The 24,093-nt window shown below is 47.3% G+C and overlaps 1 protein-coding gene across 1 annotated transcript in view; it reads right to left on the bottom strand.

Moving 5' to 3' along the window:
- Positions 1-6,597: 6,597 nt before the first annotated feature.
- The window catches only part of CCDC191 (coiled-coil domain containing 191), a 19,351-nt gene continuing 1,855 nt past the window's right edge, over positions 6,598-24,093 (bottom strand). The window contains exons 2-17 of the mRNA XM_026037225.1: positions 24,040-24,078; positions 23,384-23,525; positions 21,852-21,977; positions 21,162-21,340; positions 20,434-20,657; positions 19,522-19,678; positions 17,122-17,312; positions 16,144-16,393; positions 14,550-15,025; positions 13,969-14,063; positions 12,785-12,867; positions 11,241-11,342; positions 10,225-10,368; positions 8,870-9,022; positions 8,403-8,557; positions 6,598-7,069 (exon numbers count right to left, since the gene is read on the bottom strand). Coding sequence (XP_025893010.1) covers positions 6,937-7,069; positions 8,403-8,557; positions 8,870-9,022; positions 10,225-10,368; positions 11,241-11,342; positions 12,785-12,867; positions 13,969-14,063; positions 14,550-15,025; positions 16,144-16,393; positions 17,122-17,312; positions 19,522-19,678; positions 20,434-20,657; positions 21,162-21,340; positions 21,852-21,977; positions 23,384-23,525; positions 24,040-24,078 — 2,649 coding nt within the window. The 3' untranslated portion in view covers positions 6,598-6,936. The remainder of the gene's footprint in view (positions 7,070-8,402; positions 8,558-8,869; positions 9,023-10,224; positions 10,369-11,240; positions 11,343-12,784; positions 12,868-13,968; positions 14,064-14,549; positions 15,026-16,143; positions 16,394-17,121; positions 17,313-19,521; positions 19,679-20,433; positions 20,658-21,161; positions 21,341-21,851; positions 21,978-23,383; positions 23,526-24,039; positions 24,079-24,093) is intronic.

Below are 24,093 nucleotides of genomic sequence, written 5' to 3'. Positions count from 1 at the left end.
CTCCTTTTTTCTCCTTTTCTCCTTTTTTTCTCCTTTTCTCCTTTTTTTCTCCTTTTCTCCTTTTTTTCTCCTTTTCTCCTTTTTTTCTCCTTTTTTTTTCCTTTTTTTTTTTCCTTCTGGAAATTTTCTTTAGCAGGGGAGTGGCTCTTTCCACCAGAACTCGCTCCTTCCCTCCTCCGTGGCCACGTGGAAGCCCTGCTGGGCAGAGGGGCTCTCCGCGAGCGCCCCATCAGCAGCAGTATAAGCCCCGGGCACGGCCATGGGCACGGGGAGCCCCCCGCCTGCCCCCGGCACGGGGAGCTGTGACACGGCTCGGCAGCGTGCGGAAGGGCACAGGGCCTTGGGAACTCTGCCCTTGTTATGTATGAACTCCAGCATCAAGAGGAACCTGCTGCTGGATTCAGAGCATCCACGGGGTTCTGCGTGTTCCGGAGCCTCTGGCTCGTACTATGTGCAATATTGCAGGGATCTCAGGAGGATGTCACGAACTCCCACAGAGATGACAGATAAACTCTAGTGGAAGCCAGGCTTTTTGGCTGGAAGACACTGTCCCGCAGCCAGGCGGCAGCGCTCTGCTCTGGTGCATTTCTCTGTTCTTATCTGTTCCATGCAGCTGTTCACATGCTAGTGCTCGTGTTAAGTGCCTTTGTGAGCAACGCTTCTGTAGGGCTTTGCAAGATCCTCTTGCCYTTCCTGCCCCCTGAAGCTGCTCCTTCCCTGTCTCTGAGCGGGTGGGAAATGCTGCCCTCTTTCATCTTGTCTCGCTTTTCTGCAAGGTGAGTCTGCACTCAAAACRTTTCTGCTCTGGTAATGGATTGTGACAGGAGGTGTACGGTAAATATGCCAAGTGAAAATAAGTCAGTCAAAGTAAAATGGATCAATGGCTCATAGAGGAAAATGGGCKTCTGTCTGACATGACTGCTGCCTTACAGAAACCAGCCCTTGAGGAAGAGGGAGTCTGTGGGACCCACCTTCTGCTAAAGGCGTTTTTGGTAGGTGGCACCTTGACCGTCTGGGTTCCTATAATGCAGTGGTCCGGTTTCCTCTCACACGGTCACTGTGCTTTGATCTTCTGTAGCAGGTTATATTTCTCAAGCTGGGAAATGCAGAAACAGCCCTCTGCAATAGGGAGATGGAGAGGAGTTGCAGAGCTGGTTGCTTTAAGAGGGGTGACTGAACCTATTAAATGTTGCCCTGCAGAGCTGTGCACTACAGCTGGTAGCTGTCCCTACGTGGGCTGCTGCGTGTTATCCCTGAGGAATGGATGGACGGTGCACGGTGCCACAAAATCRCAGAACTGGGGCTGTCCCCTGAGATTCCTCCACATCTGTGCAGCTTGTGCATATGCTCCTTTCTACATGTTCCAATTGAAGGCAAAAACCTTTTTTYCCCCCTGCAGTGATGCATTTTCTCAAGTGGCACCTGCACCTTCTTTAACCCATAACTGAGGAGCAGTTGCACAGGGAACACAGCTATGCAGGAACAGCCACCGAGTCATTCAGTGCCCCTTCCTTCTCCCTTCCTTCTGCCTGGGGAGCAGCCCTGCACGAGAGGCAAAGGGGGCAGCTCTTTCACTGCTTCTCTCTGGCCAAACACAATCAAGAGGCTTTGGGCTGCTTCCCTGGCCCTGGTGAGAGGTAAAAGGTGCTCATTTGGCCTGTGCCAACCATTRCTCTTGCAGCAAAGCGTGACTTGGTGACTGTTTGGAGCCAGAGCCTGGCCCTGGGAGAGTAACTTGACTCCAAGACCCCAGCACCATGTGCATGTTCTGCCAAGATGCCCATCGCACATAAGTGCTTGTGGTGCCTGCTGAGATGAGCTGAGAGCTTGGCAGCCCTGGGGCAGGGATGCTGTGAGGTTGCAAGTTTGTGGTCTTCCCATGCCTCTGTCCTGCTGGCATTGGGAATGTGAGGAGAGTGACCTTGGGGGCTAAACCAGCCCCCGCGGAGGCAGGAGCCAACCTCTCTATGCCCGAGTTAACGCGTGCTGGCGTTAGCCATGGGCCTGTGAGCGGMGCGAGCCCTGGAGGTGTCTCACTTGTTGGAGATGCCCGAGAGACCTGTCTGTCACTATAGCCTTGTCCCTTCCCGTGTGCCTGGCAGGGGAGCCTTCATCCGAGATTCTCACTGCAAGGCCCTCGCAGCGGCAGCACGAGTGGTCCTCAGCGGCAGCACGGGCCCCGAGCGCACACTGGGAACCAAGGGCCTGGGGTTAGTCCAACCTTGCCGTGCCCTGGTCAAGCTCTCTGTAAGAGCACTTCACTCTGCAGGAGTGAAGTGCTGAAGTCTCATCTTTTTACTCTCTCTGGGAGAACTGGAGCCTCCCAGGCCATGAAAATGATGGTTGAGTGGTTGCAAGGCTTTTTTATTTTATTTTTTTCTAGGAGGAGAATCCAGTGCTGATCCCACGCTAAATGGGGAGCTCACGTGCCCATAACTTGTAGAGCAGTGTTGATTCTTTCTCAGGCCACTACTCCTGTTATTCTTGTTTACCCTCCGGCTTCTTCCTGAGAGGATTTCCTTTGTGAATGCCTTGGGAGATGGAAAGCCCAATCTAATGGGGTATGTTACTGTCTCCAAGCTTCAGAGTTATGGAGTTGCACTTCAGATCTCTCCTTTTAATAGCCCTGAGAATTAGCCCTTCAGCACCTCTGAAGGGTAGCACTTCTTTTTTTTAATTTATATTGAAGGTGGGCTGTTCTTGTGATTTCTTGTCCTTCAAAGGGCATTTTTTTTCCCCTGTATATTTTCACATTTTTTTTTCACATTGGTCTGGATATTGGCCACATGGGTAGAAAAATGCTAAACCCCCCAGTGCAGCACAGCTGGGCTGGAGTTGGTTCTTGAGCCTTTTCCCCTGTAGTGCTGCCGTAGGAGCTCCCAGATCCCTGCGCCTGCTGTAGTAGCTCCTGGACCTCGGCTGCTTGTCAGGCTGGAGCAGGTGACCTACAGATGAGGTGTGTGTGGCCTCGAGGCAAGGACTAGTCTTACCTGCAAACCACCACGTGTGTATATGGCAAGTAAAAGAAACTAGTCTAATTCTGGCCCTTTGAAAGTTCTCCCTGTACCAAAAAAGAGGACCTAGAGCAAGGCAGAAGCAAGGGAGGACTTCAGTACTAGCCGGCCTTGGTGTTCCTTCACACAGAGTTGGAAATTACTTCATCCTGCTTTACCTGTGACCTTTTAAAAAGGGATTTGCTGCTTACTACCCATAGGATGGGCTTTTTGTAGAGCAAGGCAGCTCCTAACGGAGTGCAGTTCTGATGTTGCTCTTCTCATGGTCTTGCCAGCAATGCGTGCAGGTGGCAGCCTCCTCTTGTTCCGTGGCAGTGCTAGGGACTGTGCCCCACCTGTGAAGAGCAGCTTGGCGCTCGCTTAGCTCTGTCGTCCGAAGTCTTGCGTTTCTGTAGGCAAGTCGCCGTCCTCGTGTAAGCTTGCTCCGCTTGTGCTCAAGTAACAGAAGTCACTGGTGAGTCCGAGTTGGTGCTTACTCCTAATCACATCGCAGCCTTCACGCGATGATGGTGCTTTTCTTCGAAGTAGGTTGCTTTCAAGTGTCCTAAACCATGTGCTGTAAAACAACTTCTAGAGACTAAGAATTGGTACTGCCTAGTGTCTTACCCACGTACTTCATGACTGACTCCCGTGTGAATGTGCACCGCCTCGTCAAGCCAAGGAGCGTGTATGAGCGTGGATGTGTTTCCCTACGTTGCTTTTGGGGAAGAACTCCTTTCGGTGAAGTTTTCCCAAACTTTCTTCTGCTTACCAGGATGTCTGTACAGCGAAAATCTTGCCTGGAGGCAATGAGCTTMTTTCTGAAATGTGGGAATCTAGCCTCTCAAGATTGCATCTTTATGAAAATCATTTTTAATGATAAAAATGACAAATTGACAAACTCTGGAAGAAGAACCGATACCTTGGACGGGTATGGGGAGCTGGGTGTTTTTTTGTTTTTTGGAGGGGAGTTTAGGGGAAGTGTCCCACGCGAAGCTTCAGGAAGAAAATCAGTATGAAATATGTTTGTGAGCGATATTAAAAGGACTAGCGTGTGTGTGTGTCCATTTTGCATCATATCCAGTGTTTCACAGATGGCGTTACTAAAATAAATTATTAGAAAAGCTCTGTGGAGTGGCCTGTTGATTTGCTCCAGTTGTTGATTACTCCAGCCAGGTCGAATGGCCTTGCTCAGTCAGCTGTGGAGTGTACTTGAGTATAAGGGAGCAACAGACCAGGAGGGAGATAGAAAACAACCCTCATGGTTTGGCAAGGTTGACACTTGGGTTTGTGCTGGGATGAAACTGAGACCTGTTAACAGCTCTCACTGCTCTARGAAGTGGGGCTGTTCCCTGCTAGTAGAGCCCTGCCCTGGGTCTTGGGCCCACGAGGGAGCAGATCTGCTTGCTGCKATCACATTTTGCATGGCCATGTCTGACCAGGCTTTGGCCTCTGTTGTGTCCTCATCTCCATCATGCAGCTGCCCACACAGTGCATCCAGAACCCCCAAAAGGAGCAACCTCTCTCCCCTCTTTAAACTCTATTTTAAGTCATGCTTGGCTATGACACAGATAATTTCCATGCAGATAGTGGGAAGAGATGTATCCTTTGATGGTATTCAGACATCTGTTGAAAGGCAAGATGACTTTTAATGAGGCGGGTTGCAGGTACCTCTATTTCCAGAAGTCTGCTTTGAATCACTTGGGTGGCACTTCTGTCATCTGCTCCGCTACTTCACTTTGAAGATCTTTGTCTGCACTTGCTGACAAGAAGGATCTCCTGCGAGCAGTGAGCGAGACCTGCAGCTGGGCGAGTGCTGTGCGCAGAACGGGCCAGAGTTCTGATTCGCCTCCCATTAACACACAGGTACGCAGGGTCCAGCGGTGGGTGCCACCGTCTCCAGTCTTATTTGCTGAAAGGCCAGTTTTCAAAAGCAAACGTTGGCTTTTATTCATGTTTGGGATAGGGAGTTGTTTCATGTGGGGCATTATTTTCATCCGTGATGAGTGGTTATTGGAGTTAGCAGAAGGTCTGAGCCTAGAGGAAAAAATGTGTCATTGTGGAGCTTCTTTTTATTTTTGCTGTGTAAGGAGGGTGCGGTTTAGTAATGTGGATGCTCCCCTGAACAGAGAGTGGCTTGGGGCACTCTTAGCAGTTGGGAGAGGCAGATGGAGAGTGGCTGGGGCACTCCAGCCTTGTGCAGGAGTTGAGATGAGGCCACATGTGGGCTGGTGCCTGCTGCTCTGCACGCTGCCCTCAGAGCTGCCGCGTGTCCGGTCCGTGCTGCCCCCTGCCTGGCTGGGGGAACCCATGGAGCCCTACCGCTTGTCCTCTCTGTCCCCATCTTTTACTTGTGCCCTGAATCCACATTTGGGGCTGGGTGCTCTGGCAGGGGTTTGGCAATGAATGCAGTAGGGTAAAGAGGAAGGTGGGAGCCTTTCAACGTAAAGGCTATCCGTAACTGGAGAGTGAAGGGCTGGAGCGGAGGTGTGGTGCCTCCTGAACCCCAGGAACGCAGGAGGGATTTCCTAGCGGAGAAAACATGCTAAGGTGATGGCTCCTGCTGTGCTGCTGCTCCGGCCTTGCTGCTGGTAGCACCGAGCACGTCTGCAAACTGCACTGGGGAATTAAAGCCCAGCTCCGTTCCTTTCTGCCTCTCCGCCTCCAGTCTCTGGAAGATACGGCCCTKCTGCAGTGCCCAATCTCCCCTGCAAGCCGAATGACTGGGCTGCCTCTCACCGGGCYGCCTCTCACCATCCGCCTCCCCTGCGGCCAGATGACCTCCCTCTGGAGCTGCCTCCGCTGCGCACGGGCACCCGCAGCTCCCGTGCTGGCAGGAGGCGCTTGCTGGTGGCCAGCTCTGCAACCAGCCTGTGAGGGACAGTGAATGGGAGGGAGGCTGGGGGAGGCCGCCTGCAAGTGACGGTCTCGGCATAAGGAGGCCGCTCGACAGCTCAGCGCGTGCGGGAGGGAAGCGCTCGGACCAGACTGCCGGGAACTCTCTGCAGGGCCAGCCCGTGATGCCAAAGCTCTGCGGGCTGCTGCTGGGCCGCAGCATCGGGCCTGCTCTGAGCCACGTYGCTAGCAGAGCTTGGGGGCAGCCAAGGGCCCGGCCTTGCGCCCTTCAGCCGGCTTCTCGCGCGCCCTCACCACTCGGCTCTGCTCCTTTCGGGCTGCAGTTCATGGGGAACTTTCAACGCACACGCAGTGCCCTGGCTAATGGCAAACTGTCTTCATCCTCGGGTTACTCGGCATGCAGCAAGTGCTTCTGGAGAGAGCTTTGCCCCTCTTCTTGGGATGGGGAAGTMATGCCAGATTCCTTCCTTAAGCTACTGAGACAACATACTGTGCCTTAGCTGCACTACAGTACCTGTGCCACGCTGCAAGTTAAGGTTAAACAGCAATGAGAGGCCCTCCTTTTAATCATGCCAGCTTTAACTTGCATAAAAATGCAATCTGTCTTTCCTTGCCGTTTTTTTTTTTCTTTTTTTTTGTGTGTGTGTATTTTTGGAGTGTTAGATCAAGCAAAAAGACCAAGCTGACTTAATATGTTCTTAAATCCTATAGGCWGGGTATCTGGGAAAACTTTAAGTGATAGACAAGAGGAGAAGGATCTGACATTTGGAACTACACTTTTGCCCAAAAGCAGGGAAGCATGGTGCTTGTGAGCTGGCCAGCACTGCAAGCTCTCTCCTCCAACCCAGCATCCAGGTTTCAAACCAACCATGCATGGATGCTGTGACCTGCACCATTAGCAAATATGATTTTCAGTTTAGTCTGCCCAACTTTGCTAACTACAGTTGGCTGCAGGGAGCTTCCCTTAGATGTAAGGCTACCCTTTGCATCAGGCAGGCCTTCTCCTGGGATTTGTTTCAGTCAGCAGGAAGGTAGCACTGAACAGTTCATCCTTTTTGTCTCCTTTCCCAGTGCTCACCATCTTCTGTCATGTTTGGAAGTCTGGGAGAATTTCGGCTACTCTCCTCCTTAGCTGGTTCTTCCTCTCCTCTCTCTCTCTTTCCTTTTTCATCAGTAAGGGGTACTGCCTCCAAGCCTTGAACGTGCTCAGCAGGAGCCTCCTTAGAGAAACAGGGGATACAAAGAACGAAGTGGTGAGATGAAGTGCTCAGCAGGCCAGGTAATTCAAAGAGTTCTTCCATTTGGGGGGTGAGGAGGGTGGCCTCCTAAAATGCTTGTGGGATTTGTCCTTTCTCTGCTAATCAGAGCTGCGACATGTTACCCCTCTGAGTGCAGACTATTTCATTAATACATCAATCATCTTAGGGAAAAATAACACCTTGCCTTTTTCTATTGCTCTCTGGTCCAGACCAATCACTGACGGCTGTGTTCTGCTTCTTACCTGATTTTAGGCACCCACCAGAGACGCCTTGCCCTGGCTCCCTAAATGGGGGGAACAGCCCCTTCAAATGAGCAGTTTTCACACTGAGGTCTGAACTGCCTCCCAGTAGCACCTGTCAGTGGAGGAGCACTGAGTGATTACGCTCCTACTGTGGAGTCCCATGCAGAATGAATCCAATCTCCTCCTCCTCTGAATTTTCCTCGACTCCTCCAGTTTGCTGCTGGTATGTTGGGCTAAATCGTGTACTGGTTCGATCTTACTGATTCAGCCAGCTAGAGCAGCTTCACTATATGGTGTTAGAGAAGAATTTGAGATCCCCCTCCAAGGTGATCCTGCCAGGGCTTGCCACCCAGACAGCYTCCCCGTGACTGCAGGAGCCTTCGTTGGGTCTGGTAGGTGGACGGGATTCTGTTTCCTGCTGAACTTTTGATAATTGGTTTTCCTGCTGTTAAAATGCACTGCTAAATGCTGTGTGACAAAGAGTGAACTGGGTGTGTTCAACTCCAGTCATGACCCACAGAATTATGCGCTGTACTGCTCGGTGCACATCAGGCTGGTGATGACAGAAACAGGAAGTTTCCCTAAGTGGAGTTTCTAGTTGGTCAGCTTTAGATTTGCACACTGAATCATCCACTGTGGGCAAAACAGTGCAGGGTAATTTCTGCAGAGTTATTTGGCTTGTTGTAATTACACTTAAAGCTTTTTCTAAAGCAGCTCTTAGCAGAAGCTACATGCCCAAATCTGCTAATCAGCTTAGAATGTTTTAAAACGCCTCTTATTTCCTTTCACTGTATTTTCTTTCATCAGATGTAGAAGTCTTGTGAAGGGTAAGGCCTAAGCGTTCTTTTCCAGACTACATGAAAATTCTCACCATAAACAACTGCTGGTGTTTTCYGTGCATGTCTCGGAAGCAAATTACGAATAGTAGGGGACAGGGATTCACATGTTGTTGGGAGCAGATCGCTGCTCTGTGAAAAGCACAATCTCTGAGATATTTTATAGGGTCTATAAAACCCAGGTACAAAGAATCACTGGCAAGGGAAGGTTCTTACTTGTTACTGTGTTCAGTGGCAGTCTCCAGCTTCTCCCATAATGCACTTTTTTCCTCCACGATCAGATCAAACCATGCCCAGAAGTGTTGCTTCTTGAGGAAGGCTGCATGRAAGGTGCTTGCTCTCTCCTCCAGCACAGAAAGAGAATCCTTGTACTAGGGAATAAGGACAGAGGACACAGTGAGAACAGCTTCCTTATCCCAGGCACCAGCTCAACAGCACAGTGTTGAGAAAATGGCAGTGAAGGGTCATGGGACAAGGGTGGAAGAAAATCAGCAGGGGGCAGTGAGGAAAGGTGGCGGTGGCCCTSAGTGGAAGGGAATAATGAGGAGGTGAAGGGAGGTCTCTGAGGAAGGGGATGAAGGGGATAGATGTAGGGCAGGTTGTCACGTGTGGCTGTGAGGAGGGTGCAGTGTGACTGCAGCTGGTGGGATTTGTAGCATTTCCACCATATGGTGCAGGCAAACCTTGAGCCAGTTCCTGAAGCCCATCCTGAGCAAGGAGAGGGAACAGAAGTCCTCAGCCCGGCACACCTTCTCCATGAGGCCCTCACGGGTGTCGTGGAGCCAAGCCATCAGGCACCTCCGCTGCAGGCCCAAGCCGTGGTGCCTCTGCGCAACCTGGGCAAAGCGGGCGGGTAARGCAGCTGCATTTGTGACACACAGCCCCAGTTACAGAAAAGTCAACGCATTGGAAAATTATTTGTTTTGGGGGCCCTAAAATGCAGGCATCTACTTGGAGTGACTTCTGGGTGGTTTCCACAAAGGGAGCACAGCACATAGAACAAGACTTACATCCCTATCATGCCCGTGCATATCCCCCACAGCAACACTGGTCACTGCTAGATAGTATCCACTYGAAATAGCTCAACCTGTTGTGAAAGGAGCAGCAGCTCCTAAGAGCAGCTTCCAGCCCAGCCTTGTCCCCAGTGTTGATCAGCARGACGGTCCGACAGAGCAGCTGGCATCCCTCCATGTCTTCCAGCCCGAGGCACCGTGCCTGTGGTTGAACACTTCAGGTAGCTCCAGCCCTACTGACTGAAATGGGAGCTTGCCAGCTCAGCTCTGGGCTTTGGCTGAATCTCCAGGACACAGCTGAGTGTTACGATTCCACCCCTAGTAAATAAGACTGCCAACGCAGTCATGTAGGGAAATATTTTGTTAGCTGTATTTATCCTTTGTGTTCTCCGAAGCTGCTGCCTGCTCTTCTGCATTGAAGGCACGACCACACTGGAGCGACCCGGGATTACTGCCTTTGGGATCCTGCTCCTGGCAGTGCCAACGCTGCTCCAGTACAGACACCAGGGAGAGAAAAGCTCTTGGGATGGACCAGAGCTGACTTACTGTGCTGTAACTGTGTGGCTTTGCAGTATCCTACTGACTACTTTTGTTGTAGTGCAAGAGACCCCTCGCATCATTTAACCTCAAACACATCTTTTTCTTGATTTAAAAAAAAAAAAAAAAAGACTAAAYCAAATCCCAGGGTTTTACCAGCAGCAAGGCAATTGGTTCTGTGAACAAATGGAGGCTAACAAATGACAATTTCTTCTCTATAGCTTGAAATCCATTTCCTTATCTCTCCTTTGTTTTATCTTTAAGCTGCTATAAATGGGGATGACACTGTTATGTTTTTGACCTTCCATGATTACCATCATATGGACTAATTGGAAAAACTAACATGGGACAGGATGTGCAGGGCRGACTTTTGCTTTTTCCATCCCTCCCTGGCTTTAGAGCCTACTAACTTTCTTTCTAACAGCCGCATCCATTCTCTTTTCTTTCTTCCTGTGGCACCAGTCCTCTCCTTTGTCCTCATCACTTACCACCAGGTTTTCCTTGGCTTCCTCCCTGAGCTTCTTCCATGGCAACAATCCCCACTTTCTCAGCAGCACCTTCTCATAGTGTTCTCTTGCCTTTGCTTGGAGCTGCTGCTCCTTCTCCAGCCTTCTCTGCTTCTCCGCTTCTCTCTATAATACAATGAGCAGTAGTTTTAATTCATGCTGGATAAAGTAATGTTAGTCAGTGTTGACCGCAGGTAGGTTGTCATAGTGGAGATGGTGGTCCTGACCTGACAGGCAGACTTCTGYGTTTGTTTTCCACTGAATTAAAAATCTGCACCAAGAAAACACCACAGTTTAAGCATGGCCACTTACTCCAGCCTAAGCAGTAAGGAGGGGTGTGCTATATAACTGTATGATATTACTTTTGACTGCGCCTCAGCAATGAAGGTCCAAAGTCCTAGAATTCTCCCTTTAAGTAGAGCAGCAGTTGTAGGTGAAATCCCTGTAGAATTTGAAGTGAATGCTATTTGTGTTATCAGGACAGCTCATTTCCAAGTAAGAAGAATGAAGTGGGGCTCTTCCTAGGCTGCTGGGTACTGCTAGTTACCCAGCATGGAAAGGTTACCCGTATTTTTCACATGGAAAGTTGCCTTTTGATAGATCTTTGTCAGGCTTGGTTAAACCTGACAAAAACCTGACGGTGTTTGTGACCATAGGGCTATATATGTAGGAATAACCCAAAAGAGGCAGGCCAGCCATGCTGCCACTGTGGGGGCTTACGATACCCGCCCCTCAGCAGTGCATTCCCAGCAGCTGGCTCCTGCTGATGAGGCAGAGATAGCACACGCCTCACGGCCCGTGCAGCTCACAGCCTTTCTATTAAGATGGCCAAAAACAAGCAAGGTGGTAGGTTCCCATAACTGTGCCTTCCCATGCAGCCGTGGTATGGAACGCTGAAACCCTCAGCTTCCATCACGCCAGCTGCTGCCAGAGCGTGGGTGGGCAGTGGCTCCTCCCTATTCCCACTAATGCGACACAGATGGGCAGTGTTTGGTCACCAGCTTCTTCTGCCGCCTCTCCTCTCGTCTCCTCTCCTGCTGCGCTGCCTTTTCCTCAGCCTCCTTCCTCTGGCGTGTTTCCTCTTTAGCCTTCAGCTGGGCCTTCAAGAAGAAAATTGAAGTTGAATGGGATGCAGTGTAGCCTTCTGAGGAACACAGGCTTCTTAAGCTATCCCAGACCAGTGATATTCCTCTCAGACTGACCGTGGCCTAGGAACTTCAGAAGGAAGCAGACATTGTTGAACACCAGGTACGATCTGTGTTGGACAATGAACTATGGAAGGGAGAGGAAGGGCTGCGCCTTCTACCTTCTACACATGGCTATCTTTCCTTGCCCCAAGTTATAATGTTTGCCCACTTTTCTCCTGAAAATGTAAATGGTGCTCTAAGTTAGTTACTGATAATTTAATTGCTGAAGCCTGTACTGAACCCCTGGAATATGTCTGTGGAATGTGAAGTTTTACTGCTACAAGGAAAGCCGTATTACAGGTGCTCAAACATAGTATTTTTCCYCAAACACTGAAGATCACAGTTGTTGTTTTACTTTACCAAAGCTCATACTTGGCACAGTATCTTTCCTGAATGTTCACCTACCTACTCCTACTTTCATTTTGCAAAGCTCCAGCTCTTATTGCATGCATTAGAGGCCTGAAAAAACACACAATTCATGATTTCTATAACTATGTTTTCTAACCTCTCAGACTGTGGCAACTGTCTAAGCAAGAGTTTAGCAACAGCTGAAGAAACTCAGCTTCCTGCTTGCATGCCCACCCTGTGATTAAGATGTTCTCTAAAGCTCGTTTTGGCCTTCAACATAGATATAGGCATCCCTCTTACTTACAGAAAGACAGAATATTGGTTGTTTTAGGATCTCAGTTTTGAGTTTTCTAATCTTACTGTAACTCTTATCAATATGTCAGTGATAGATTAATACACTGAAGCCTTGAAGGCTCCTCTGTTGGATATATATCACAGAATAAAGCATATTAACTATGTAAATATTGTTAGTATCTTTCAGAGTTGGCAGAGCTTTGCTATAACCTAAAATGTGGGATTTTCTACCATGCCAGATACCAGGTCCTCAAGCTGCACATCCTGATGTGACTGAGCAGGAAAGACAGTGGATGGGAAAACCCACCATCTGCCAAGTTCAATCAAGTGGATCTTTCCACCTGCTCTTTCACTCTTCCCATCCTTGGCAAAGACAGTCATGGCTATAAGGTAGGTGCAAAGGAGACAGTGGAGATGGTGGATGGTAAGTGAGGCTACTTGCAGAGTTGCAATGGGAAGGGAAGAACAGCAAGTATCTGCCTGTGGCATGGTAAYGCTACTGGGGTCACTGTAGGCAAATGCAGGGATAACTTCAGGGCTTATTTAAATGTGTTCTTGTTTAAATGTCTGCTTTCTCACAAGCCGTAAAAATAGTACTTTTTTTTATAAAGATACTCTTTCCAAATCTTGACTCTATAGGGTTTAAACAGCATTTCTTCCAAGTGGAATGATGGGAAAGAGAGTGCATCATTTTCTTCCCTTCCTTTTCTTACCAGTTTTTCCTCCTCTCTCTGCTGTTTGGCCTCTTCCAGCTTCCTCCTGCATTCTGCYCGCTGAATTGCTCTCTCCTCCATAGCTACATAAACAGAAACAAGAAGCTTAGGCTCAGCGGAAACATGCTATAGCACAATGGCAGAAGTCAGATGGACAGGAAGGATGACATCTCTTCTTGCCTGCCATGTCCCCTGTTGGCGTGTAGAGGCTACTGCTCAAGCACTCTGTTTCAGTCAGCTCTTATGCTGGCAGTGCCACAAGAAAAAAATTCATAAAGACCAAGGGTTGCTCTACTTGGATTTACTCTCCCCTCCCTTGCTGACAGTCACAGCCATGGGGCTGGTCTATGAAGAAGCTGTTTCCAGAGCTCTGTATCCTGCCTTCCCTTTCTGCACGCTGAGGCTCACAGCCTCTGATTTAGCAGYAGCTGCAGTGAGCTCCCCAAGACCGTGAGCAAGCGCCATTGCTAATTTACAGAGGAACGTCCTGGTACAAAATGCCCCTGCCGCAGTGACACGCGAGTGCTTGGCCTCTCTAGTGAGCAGCTACTGCTTCTCTGGGGAGAAAGCTGCAATGCAGCAATCTTGCTGGCTGCCAGCAAGGGTGCTACGGTGCTGACATGACCTCCCAGACCATGCAGCGGCGCTGAGAACCCGTCCTCACTTGTCCTAAGCTCCACATGAGGCACAGGCTGCAGCAACAGATGATCAGAGAACATTTCAGTCTTTCGAGCACACTTGGTTTCTTCAGGTTCTTTTCTCATCTCTCCCAGAATCCTTTGCCAAGGGAAAGTCATCCTGTGACAGTTTATTCACTGGGATGGATATATATACATAAATATATAAATATATATATAGGCACTCCAGAGCTCTGAAAACCTGCTTACTGTCCCCAAAGCTAAATTGAGTCCAGACAAGTCAAAGTGATGGATGGCTCAGATTAGGCTGTGTGGGAGCTGAACACTTCCAGTTAATGAAAGGCAGTTGTTAGTGTCCAGCAATCATGGCCAAAAAGCTTTGGTGAATCCAAGGCTGTGAAAATATGACCACGATCACATTCCAGGCTGTGCAGAGTGGGGAGTCAGGAGTCTTACTTGCATACTGTTATCAACCCAGAAGGCTGAGGCTGAGAAAGTTTTCAGACAAGCTGTCGAGAGAATGGTCTTTGCTACTCGGAATGATACCTTTCACTATGGGATGCGCTGAGGTCAGCTGGCTGGGGGGCCTTCTCTTTTGGGTCCCTGTCCCTGTGTTTTCTGCCCCATGAGAAACAGACAGGCTGTGAAAGAAAAGAGTAAAGAAACTCCTCAGTGAATGCAGTCAATGATGTCTCACACCTACTGCCTATGATTAAAAAAAAAAGGTTTGTGGTTGCTGTTCTTCACTGTGCTGCAGTTTCATTATCGGGTCCTGATACACCTTTGTTCGGTCTGAAATGGGGTTGACAATGCACCCTTTAGAGGCAGGACCTAGGTCTTTTGTATTTTCTGATGTAATGAGGATGGTGCGATCTCTCTTTTTTCCCTAAATATATAAATCTCTGTTGCTCCTTTGTGTAACACTCCAGTGTTGCAATTTTTATGCTTCACATAGTATCAAGCCATTTAAAAAAAAAAAAAAAAAAAAGAGAGAGAGAAGGATGGAGAACAGTGGCCAGGCTGTTCCAATACCAATCTTGACACTAGAACCCAAGCAAATTCTGGCTCAACTTGAATAGGAATAAGACATTATGACTAACTGAGTTTGCTTTACAAAGGACTTGTACCTTGAAGGGGTTGTATTCTCGCAGTTAGACTGTTTTTTCTTCTTCAGGTTTTCCTCTTTAGGCTGTGAGACAGGGTTGTTAAGTGCTAGGGTGACAGCTGTGGCTTGCGCTGCCTCCTCTTTAGCTCTGTTTAGTCTCTGATTTTCCTGCAGTTCAAGGATCAGCTCTTGCTGTTCCTGAAGCTGCCGCCTCTGCTTCTCGATCAGCTGTTGCTGGAAGGCATGACGGTGCTCAAAGCAACCACCATAAGCAGGGGCTGTTTTGGGGCTGGGTGCCCGAAACTGCTGCGGGGCAGCAGCTATGGTATTTCTGCTCACAGCCACGTCCTGGGCACTCAGGGTTACGTGTTTTGGGGTGATCTGCCAGGCAAACCTGGGCTTTCTGTAGGCACGAGGATTTGGTGCGTGAGCAGCATCCCAACCAGAGCGCTCTCTAGCATGGTCAGACTCTTCCTCTGTGAGGCAGGTTTCAGTTGCCTGGGAAAAAATAAAGGAGAGAGAGACATGTGGATGGGTGCCATCAAGATTTCTTTGGGAGGAGAATCATGGAATCATAGAATGCTTAAGGTTGGATGGGAGCTCAGAAGTCATCTAATCCAACCCTCCTGCACACACAGGGTCACCCAGAGCATGTGGCACAGGGCTGCGTCCAAGCAGGTTTGGAAGATCTCCAGAGAAGGAGACTCCACAACCTCTCTGGGCAGCCTGTGCCAGGGCTCTGTCACCCCCGCCCCGTCAGGAAATGTTTCCTTAAGTTCCTGTGGAACTTTTGCTGCTTCAGCTTGTGGCCGTTTCCTCCAGTCCTATCGCTGGCCGTCACTGAAAAGAGGCCGGCCTCCTCCTCCTCACTGCCTCCCTTGAGGTATTTATAGACACTGATCAGGTCCCCCTCAGAAATCGAGAAAATCCCGATCAGGTGCGAGCTTTGGCAGGAATATGTCCTGTCTCTTTTGTTAGGGAGAGCAGCTCAAGACAACTTATTTCACAGGGGTTAGCTCATCTCCCAAGGGTTAGCACACACTATTTTGGACCAGGTTGTCCCTGGTAAGCACTTGGGCTAAAAATAAAGGAGAAAAATTGCTAAAGTTGCTAAAAATGAAAAATGCCAATTTAAGGAAACAACCTCTGATTCTCCTGTTTTTTGTGATGTGCATTACTGTGAAACAACCAGGGAGAGGTTTTTTTTCACCCCTGCACTTAAAAGCCAGAGTGCTGCACTGGCAYGACAGAACTTCTTGTCATGCAGGCAAGTGCTACTCTTTTTCAGACTAGGCAGGTATCAACAATCTAACTGTAATCTTAGGAAAAGTGATCTGAAGGTGGGAACTTCATTGTGGCTCACAATACGCAAAGGCTTTTCTTTGGCAGCAGAAGAACACTTTATTTTAGAACTACCATCCTTCCTGTCCACCTCCAGTCTTTAAAGACTTCCCTCCTGAACAGCTGCAGGTGGGTGTCTGTGGCTCCCCCAGGCAGGACTTTCTCTGGGCGGTGCTCTCTTTGTCTGGGTGTGCCAAGCACTTAATTCAGAGGGTGCTGACCTAGCCAATGAGAAGGGAGATGCCACTAGGGAAAACTCCAGGGAAAAGATTTACCTTATCATGCTGCAAAGGTTGATTCTGACACATTTTTGCTGTCCCAGCCTTGTTAACCTCTGGTGGCCTGTCCTGGCCGCCCTTTCCCAATGACAGTGCTTCCAGCAGCTGCTCCATCTTTCTCTTTGTCTCCCCTCTCCTGATCTGCAGCTCTCGTTTTTCTGCCTCTCCCTGGCTCCAGCGTTGCCATGCCAGGAAGCAGCAGTGCAAAAGCCGCCGCTGGTTATGCGCCACCGACAGTTGACTTTTCCTGAAAAGGAAAGCACTTGTGTTACTGTAGGAGCAAGATACTTGCCYAGGCCTGCCTGAAATGACCAGGGTACAGCAGTCCGCGCCATGCCACGAGGCCCCATAATTTCCTGAATCTTTGTGTTGTCTGACWGCAGAGGCCCTCCAAAGCTGTAGAGTTTTTGTGCATAAAGGAGTGGGAGGGCAGAGAGGCACCCATTACTTTGAAGTAAGTTTTCCCACTTCACATCTTGTATTTTCCTGTGTCATCCTTGGCTACGGGGCAGGTGTSAAAGGGGTATTCTGTTCCCTTGCCAGCTGCGTGAGGGGAAGGGCTGGTGCTTCCCCACACAGCCTCCCACACACCTGCAAACCAAAATTTTCTCCTGTTGTTGGGGAATTCAGCCAGCAGACTCTGATGAAAATYTCTGGTCAAAACAGTCTCCATTATAACACTGCTGAAATAGGCTATAATGCTACTCCTTAAGAATAAGTAGGGATCCTTATATTCCCTGGGGTCCAGAGCAAGCCACCAKAAGATGTTCTAGGAAAGATACCTAGAGAGAGCGATGCAGCTTTGTTGGAAGGTACTCAAACTCCTGTTTAAGCTGTCTCTGTGAGACTGCAGGCAACATAGCAATTTGCTCAAAAAGCTACAGTTTTCCTCATGCTGAGTAGCTCGCAAGGCCCTTTCACATGCCTCCGAGGACTGCACTGTCTGGAGAATGCCAGAGCATAGGGTCAACCTGCCTGTTTTGATCTTGGAGATGAACTTCTAATTGCTGCGTCTCCCGCTCCACTTTCTGGGCCCAGTTATAGTTCCTCCAGGCTCGCATGGCCTTCAGCTGGCATTTCCAGTCAGCAAAGGCTCTGGCTTTTCCTGTTTTAATCCTCTGTTCCAGAATGTGTTTGAACCAAGCAGAGAAATGTCGTTGGAGGCACTGCAAGGGAGAGTTTGATAAAACAAATGAGCAAATTATAATCCATCACATAAATGCTGATACTTCACTCTTGCCCTTATCTGGCTTTCCTTTATGAGATTCTTTTTAGCATTCATCCTTTCCGTATGTGCCTTTGGGAGTAAAGAAATAATGAAGCTGGTGTAGGACTTGTATGAAAAGCAGAAAGAGGTAAAAAGAGCAGAAAGACAATAATGTGACTCTGAATTAAATGCACCAAGTCCAAGGGAATAAAATGGGCGAGGGATATGGGAACAGCATTTCCAGAAACATGGGAAATGTCTCAAAATCCAGAAAATGTCTAAAATTCTACAGGTACGGATGCTTCTGTAGAGAATACCTTTCAAACATTTCCACGGACACTCGCTGTTTGTGGGTTTTTTTGGTTTTTATTTTTTTCAACTTAGACAAAAATAAAGACACTGCTTAGCCCTAATTTATGACAGGACCTAGGCTCACCCTTGTTTCAGCAAGAAGCCAAAGCATTCTCCCATCATGTAATTAGACCCACTGCCTCTGAGAGTGATTTATATTGTACAGAACAGCAATTTGCTATCTAATCTTCCCTGTAATTCTAGCCCTGTCAGTGCAGACAGCGCTCGTTTTGATCCTCCAAGTGGGTCAGCTCACAGGACTCAGCTGTCCCCCTTTGTCATAATGCCTTGTATTAATTGCATATCTCGCGGTCACGGAAATGCCCAAATGGAGACTTATGAAAAGGACAAAATGTCAGTGTATTAGCTTACTTCTTTCTGCTTTAAAGAAAATAATCCAAGTGTTGTTATTGCTTAGCTCAGCTAAGCTGCTCTTTCTCACATTATGCCAGCCATAAATTGCTGTGTGGTTTCATTTAGGCTTATCTCCTTAGCCTAGATTGTGCTGGCGAGAGAGACTGTTCTGCTAAACAGGAGCCAGCTCACCCAGTACACAGGTAGATGAATTGAGCCCTGGGGAGAAACCAGCATAAAAGCTATGGGATTCTTATGCATAAGATATTCTAGATGTAGATAAGTAGACATTAATAATGGTAACTGCTCTATTAATTAAAAACACTATGTAATGGCATTCATATCTGCACAATGGGAAATTTATTCCCTGTGCTGAGCCTGCTCGCATAAGATTATTCAGAACAAAGAGATCTCTCTTTAATTGAAGGTATTTGATACAACTAGATACTTAACCCAGAGTTGGTCCTGCCATCAGGAAGAGAGCAGGATTGTCTCTCTTCCTTTTGTAAACTCTCATGAGGATGACATCGAGAAAAAAAAAAGTAAAAAATGGAAAATCCCTACATTTAGCTATCTATTTTGGTAAAAGAGAAAGTGTAGCTGATTTCAGACAGGAAGCCTCTGTTCTAAACCTGCCCCTTTTTAACTTATCAACCAATCTACAACCAGCTGTAGATTGGTTGGTTGGTCAACCAACCTCTTGCTGTAGATTTTTTTTCACCAAACCAATTCCTCCAAATGTAATCTCCCAATAATAACTGTGTGGGTAGGTTCAGGATGCCAGGAGACCTTGTGTTTTTATGTCCACCCAAAGCACCCTTTCTGTGCTATTCTTTCAGAACTCAGCTAGAGCAAAATGACAGCTTTGGGTCAATAACCAGGGCAAAAGTTCCTAACTTTAATTAGGAACTATTAAAATTTGTATGCTTGCCTCAGAAAAGCTGTTGCAAAAGCACTGCCTCCCCTGCACCCTGTGGGAGAGGATCTTTTGGGAACTGATTTCTATGGATGAGATAGGAGGTCCTGGAGAGCCAGCCCAAAACTCAGCTCAGACCTCACCATTGCCATTTCTCTCCCTGTTCCTGTGCCAGGGCCTGCAAGGCAATGCAAGGCAGGGCCTGTCTTTCATAAGGAAGAAGATCTTCCCATACACAGACTAGCAGTTTTGTAGGCCCTCTCGTGTTATTTCACCTATTTAATTCTGTCCTCAAGGGAAATTAAATAGTTCCAACCTCCCCGTGGGGACACTGAGGCACAGACACCCTGGAGATGGAGGCTCAGGACTCCTTGCTCCCAGTTTCATGACATACTTTTTCCCTGCTCCATTACTGATATAAGGAGAAGAGTGTGAAAGAAGTGAAAAATCCCAATGACCAAGATTAAAAAAAAAAAAAAAATCAATTTTGCAATCAATAGCTGAGAGAGGTAGCTCAAAACCTCAGGTAAGAGAGAACAGTGCTCACTTTCCGATTATCGGTGTGAATCCTGCTCAGCAGCTCCTGACTCCTCCTCTGTTTTTCCTCTTCTTGTTCTTCTTTCTTTAGGTCCAGGGGCAGTGACATTGTAATGGACACCTCCTGCACTGACAGCTTCTGACTCTTCTCTTGTCTTTTCCCTTCCCTAGAAGGTGGACAACATCCAGATCTAACACATACAATGAGGAAAATGCCATAGTACAGATCTCACCCCCTTTTTGGCCAATCTTAAGAGAATGAATTAGAAAGACACTAATTATTTAAATCACTCAGAGAAAAGACCCATCATGATTTGAGGTTTCGGCCATTCTGTGTTGGCATTTCCAAAATGTAGCAGCAGGAGGTAAATAATAAGATTTCAGAAAAGCTCTTGTACAAGAGGATTTAAGTTCCCTGGGCTTCCCCCATAGCTATATAGCATCCCTACAGGTCACATCTCTGCAGCAATTGAAGCTCAGCAGCAGCATAGGTCCTGTCTCTGCAGAATTCTCAGCCAAGGATTCTTTTTTTTTTTCTCTCTTAAGAGTAAAAGCCTGTTTTAAATGCTAGACTTCCACCACATATGAGCTAGCATTTCATTTATTTACTTACTGAGACGCTTTAGAAACTGGTAAGAGTTGAGGAACCGAGTGTGCAGCAGGGTAGACACTGCTTTGTAAATCAGTTTGCATACTGGTCATGGCTGTGGAACCTAACAGCAATAACCCAACTCCTACTAATCATGAATTCTGCCATTAAAGTTAGTAACAAAGGAATGGAAGATTTTGGTAGTGACATGGAAGATTTGGTGACACAGGAACAGATTTCCTTTGTGACCCGCCCTGTTCTTGCATTTAGCCAGAGAAACTGGTAAGAGAAGTTTTTCCCATGTGCAATTCCATGCTGCCCTCTCCCTCTTACATTCGCCGTGCTTCTGCCATGGTGTGCCTCTTCTCAGCCATTTCCTTCCGCAGCTTCACCATCTCCCTCTGGATGGCAGCCTCTTCCTTCTTAGCCCTTAGGGCCTTCCTCCTGTCTTCCTCCTGTGCTCGCTTCTTGGCCTCAAACAGGACAGATTTTTTAAGGGCCTGTTCTTGTCTCTGAAGCTCTAACGCCCTCTGATACTTCAGTCGATTTTCTTTCACCTGAGAAGCAAGAAATCAGCAACAGTTAACGCAGCCTCCAAAGGYGGAAGTATTTGAGGTTCATTTTAAGCTATCAGGGTGGGTAACAATCCACCTTTCCCATGCGGAAGGCAACTCTATCTAGGTAGCACTGACTGGACTGATTCTGCTCTCAGACTAGCAGAAAACTCCAACAGAGTTGGATTAACCCAGCATTACCTGAGCTGAACCTACCTCTCAGAAGYGAGGGCTGCAGTGGCTTTTCCTGTCTGTCTCCAGAAAGGAGGGAAATGTGAATAGATGTGATGAAAGTTGACAGCACAAGCTGTTGCGAATGGCTTACACATGTGTGGAAACAAGGCACATTTCTGCTAAATCTCCAAGGAGTATCCTTGCTTATTAGCCTCTGAGTCAGGGATCACTGTAGGCTGGCCAAGAACGCTGAGGGACCTATCACTGAGTACAGCCTCTAATCCTGTAATTCACCATTTTATTCCTTTTCATTGTGCTCGCTTGTCTACACACCTGCTGGTGTCGGAGCTCCATGGTTAGTCGTGGATCTGCTGGTTTATGTTTTTCCTTGATGTCTTCAATTCTCAGGTCTTCCACTATCCCACAGTCTACCACTTTACTCTGCATAAGTTGCTGCAGGTACTCTTGGACAGAGGAACTTTCCAGTTGCTGTTCCAGATAGCTGCACAAGTCTGAAATGAGGAATGCAGATCTCCTCAAGCTAGTCTGAAATGAATAGAGCCCTCTCCTGCAGATCACAAAGCCTAACATGATTAGAGGGATCACTTTTCAAGACTGTGAATGTGCTTCTGATGAAAGTGGACATATTGACTGCATTCCATTTACTCTCAAAAGACTCTTAATCAGGCTCCCATTGAACACGCTGGAGCAGTAACAATGTTTTGCCCATTTCCATCACTTTGCTTCTGAGCATCTCAAACTGCTGCATAAATTTGACAGGCTTCACAAATCCTCAAGAGCAAAGGAAACAAAATCTCTTATACACTGAGAGACATCAAACGTTTATGAGGTATGTTCATGCAGCCCTACAGCAAACTGATGAAAGAAAAAAGCTGGGAAGAAAAGAAATCTTCATCTCTAACCTTGAGTGCACTGCCCTGGGTACCGAGCAGCTCATACCTCAGTCATGAGCCAGGCTCCCTCCCCCAGCATGAGCCGCGAGGYGCCTGGCTGTGCTCTCACCATCAAATTGCTGGTACTTGAGAAGGGCCACGGAAGGCGCCTCTGGGAGGACAGATCCAACTTCCTCTTCATCGCTCAGCTCCCCTTGCAGTTTGGATTTTATCCAGTTACTCAGCAGCTCTCGAGCTACCATGAAGAAAAAGAGTGATGATTTTGCTTTAAAAATATATGGGTAAGTTTAAACTAGCAAGACTTCATCTCTAGGACAGCGAGGCAACGTACTGAGAAGACTGTCTAAAATGATGGAAGCATGATCTGCAGCAGAAAACTGAATAGGACTAACAATTCTGTTTTCATCTTCTCGATCTATTAAAATAACAATGGGAAATAACAACAGGAAGAGAAAATGGCAAACTTCTTCCATGTTGCATAGGAAAAATGAAGTCTGCTTCACACAACTTTCCTATGACATTCTCTAGACATTAAGAGCACTGGTGTGACTAACAACATTTATCAAGGAGATGGAATACACATGAGGTAATCCGTAACTCAGATACCTTCCAAATGTTTGCCCTCTGTACTCACAGACCCTTAGATGTTTTCCACATGTACGGCCAAGTTTGCCATATGTTAAATATAACAAGAATCACTATTTGGACAAATGGTTGCTGCACATCACGGTTCAATGTTTGCAATACAACCGCTTCAGTGGAGACCAACAAGTCTAAAGCAAAGTTAGTCAAGTTGCAAGCTTATGTAGTGACAAAATTAGGGGTGTAAGTACAGGACTGCACCTATGGTACATTTGCTATTCTCAAATGCCTGACAAACAAGCTGGGTATAAATTCTTTGCCAAAAACACTGCCAAAACAATGCTGAGGGACTGACACTCTAAAAGAGAAATGCTAGCACTGAAGGGCAGAAGAAATAATAAAGAAACACAAGAGGAAAGCAGGGAACTTCTGCCAGTGACAGAGAGCTAACTGCTTGCATTACACAACGTGTAATGCATTCAGACAGCACAGGGCAAGCAGGTAACGAGTGTAGGCAGAAAAGCTGACACATGTATTTGGATGGATATTCTTAGGTGACATCATCTCTTCTGTAAGAATCACTTTTCAGTATTAAAAATATATATTTTTGAAAATCCTACTTTTTCACTTTTTTTTTTTGCACTAGATATGCATTCATGGGAGGTCCTATCTCTGCAGTTTTAGTTTTATCTCTGCAGAAGGTCCTATCTCTGACCTTCTGTCAAAACTATATCACACTATTTCATCCAGGTTACTGTAGCCTAGTAACTTGTATTTGACCTTAAACTTATCCTCAGTTTTTATCCTTCTCTTGAGTTGAAATCTCCAGGAGACAGAGTTCATCCTTCTCTTTAGTAACCTAATTAAAGTCAACCTTGAACTCCAGCAATTGATTCTTCTTATGCCTGTTTCTATTCTGTTTTAGGGGAAGGTTCCGTCTATCTTACTAAAAACAGTTTCTTTTAGTGGGAAGCTTTGTAATAGTCTGATCAGACCAGAACCATAAAGATGGATCAAGAAGGGTTCCTTCAAGCTCCTTGTGGCAGTTTTTATGCTCACCTTCCTCACAGGCCTCCTCATGATCTTGCAGCTGCTCCACACGTTCCAGCTTTATCACCGGACCACAAAGCCTTTGTAGGTAACTTGGGTTTTGAATGGAAAAAGCTTCAGAGGCTGCATATTCAGAAGCCCGCTCCACTCTCTTTAAAGAAAGGAAAATATTTTTAAGGGGTGATATATATTTATCTTCCAACCTCCTATATTCATGTTCCTCCTCAAGAGAAACCAAACATCAGAGAGAACTTAACCTAAAAGCGTATCATTCTTTGGAAATACATTTTAGCTATTGCTCTTTTTAACTAGATGCTGTTGAGTGAAATTTGACTTAGAAATGTKTATGCAATAAGCATCCATTTGGCAAATAGTACCAAATTAGAGCTGCCATACTTAAGCAGAACTCCCCTTGGTGAGAGGGGGAGCTAGGAGGCTGGGTGTGGAGGCAGGCACACTCCTACCCTAGGACACAGGGAAGTTCACCACCAAATTCTTTATCCTTGATTTTAGGTGATTACAGATCYGGGAGAAGGTGCTTTGGGGGAAGTGTCTCACGTGGCAGGCGACCTGCAGCACTGCTCACMAGCAAGCTTTACCTCTTAACCACGAGTTACATGCAGGCTGTCTTACTTTGGGGTGAATTACTGTGAAAACTACATCACCTTGATCCAGTGCTCCACATTGCCGCAGTCAAATTTTGGCTGGGAAGAGATTAG

This window comes from Nothoprocta perdicaria, unplaced genomic scaffold (genome assembly GCF_003342845.1).
Source record: "Nothoprocta perdicaria isolate Ctin4 unplaced genomic scaffold, notPer1 scaffold_193, whole genome shotgun sequence".
Taxonomy (NCBI): Eukaryota; Metazoa; Chordata; class Aves; order Tinamiformes; family Tinamidae; genus Nothoprocta; species Nothoprocta perdicaria.
This window is presented reverse-complemented; position numbering and strand designations above follow the sequence as displayed.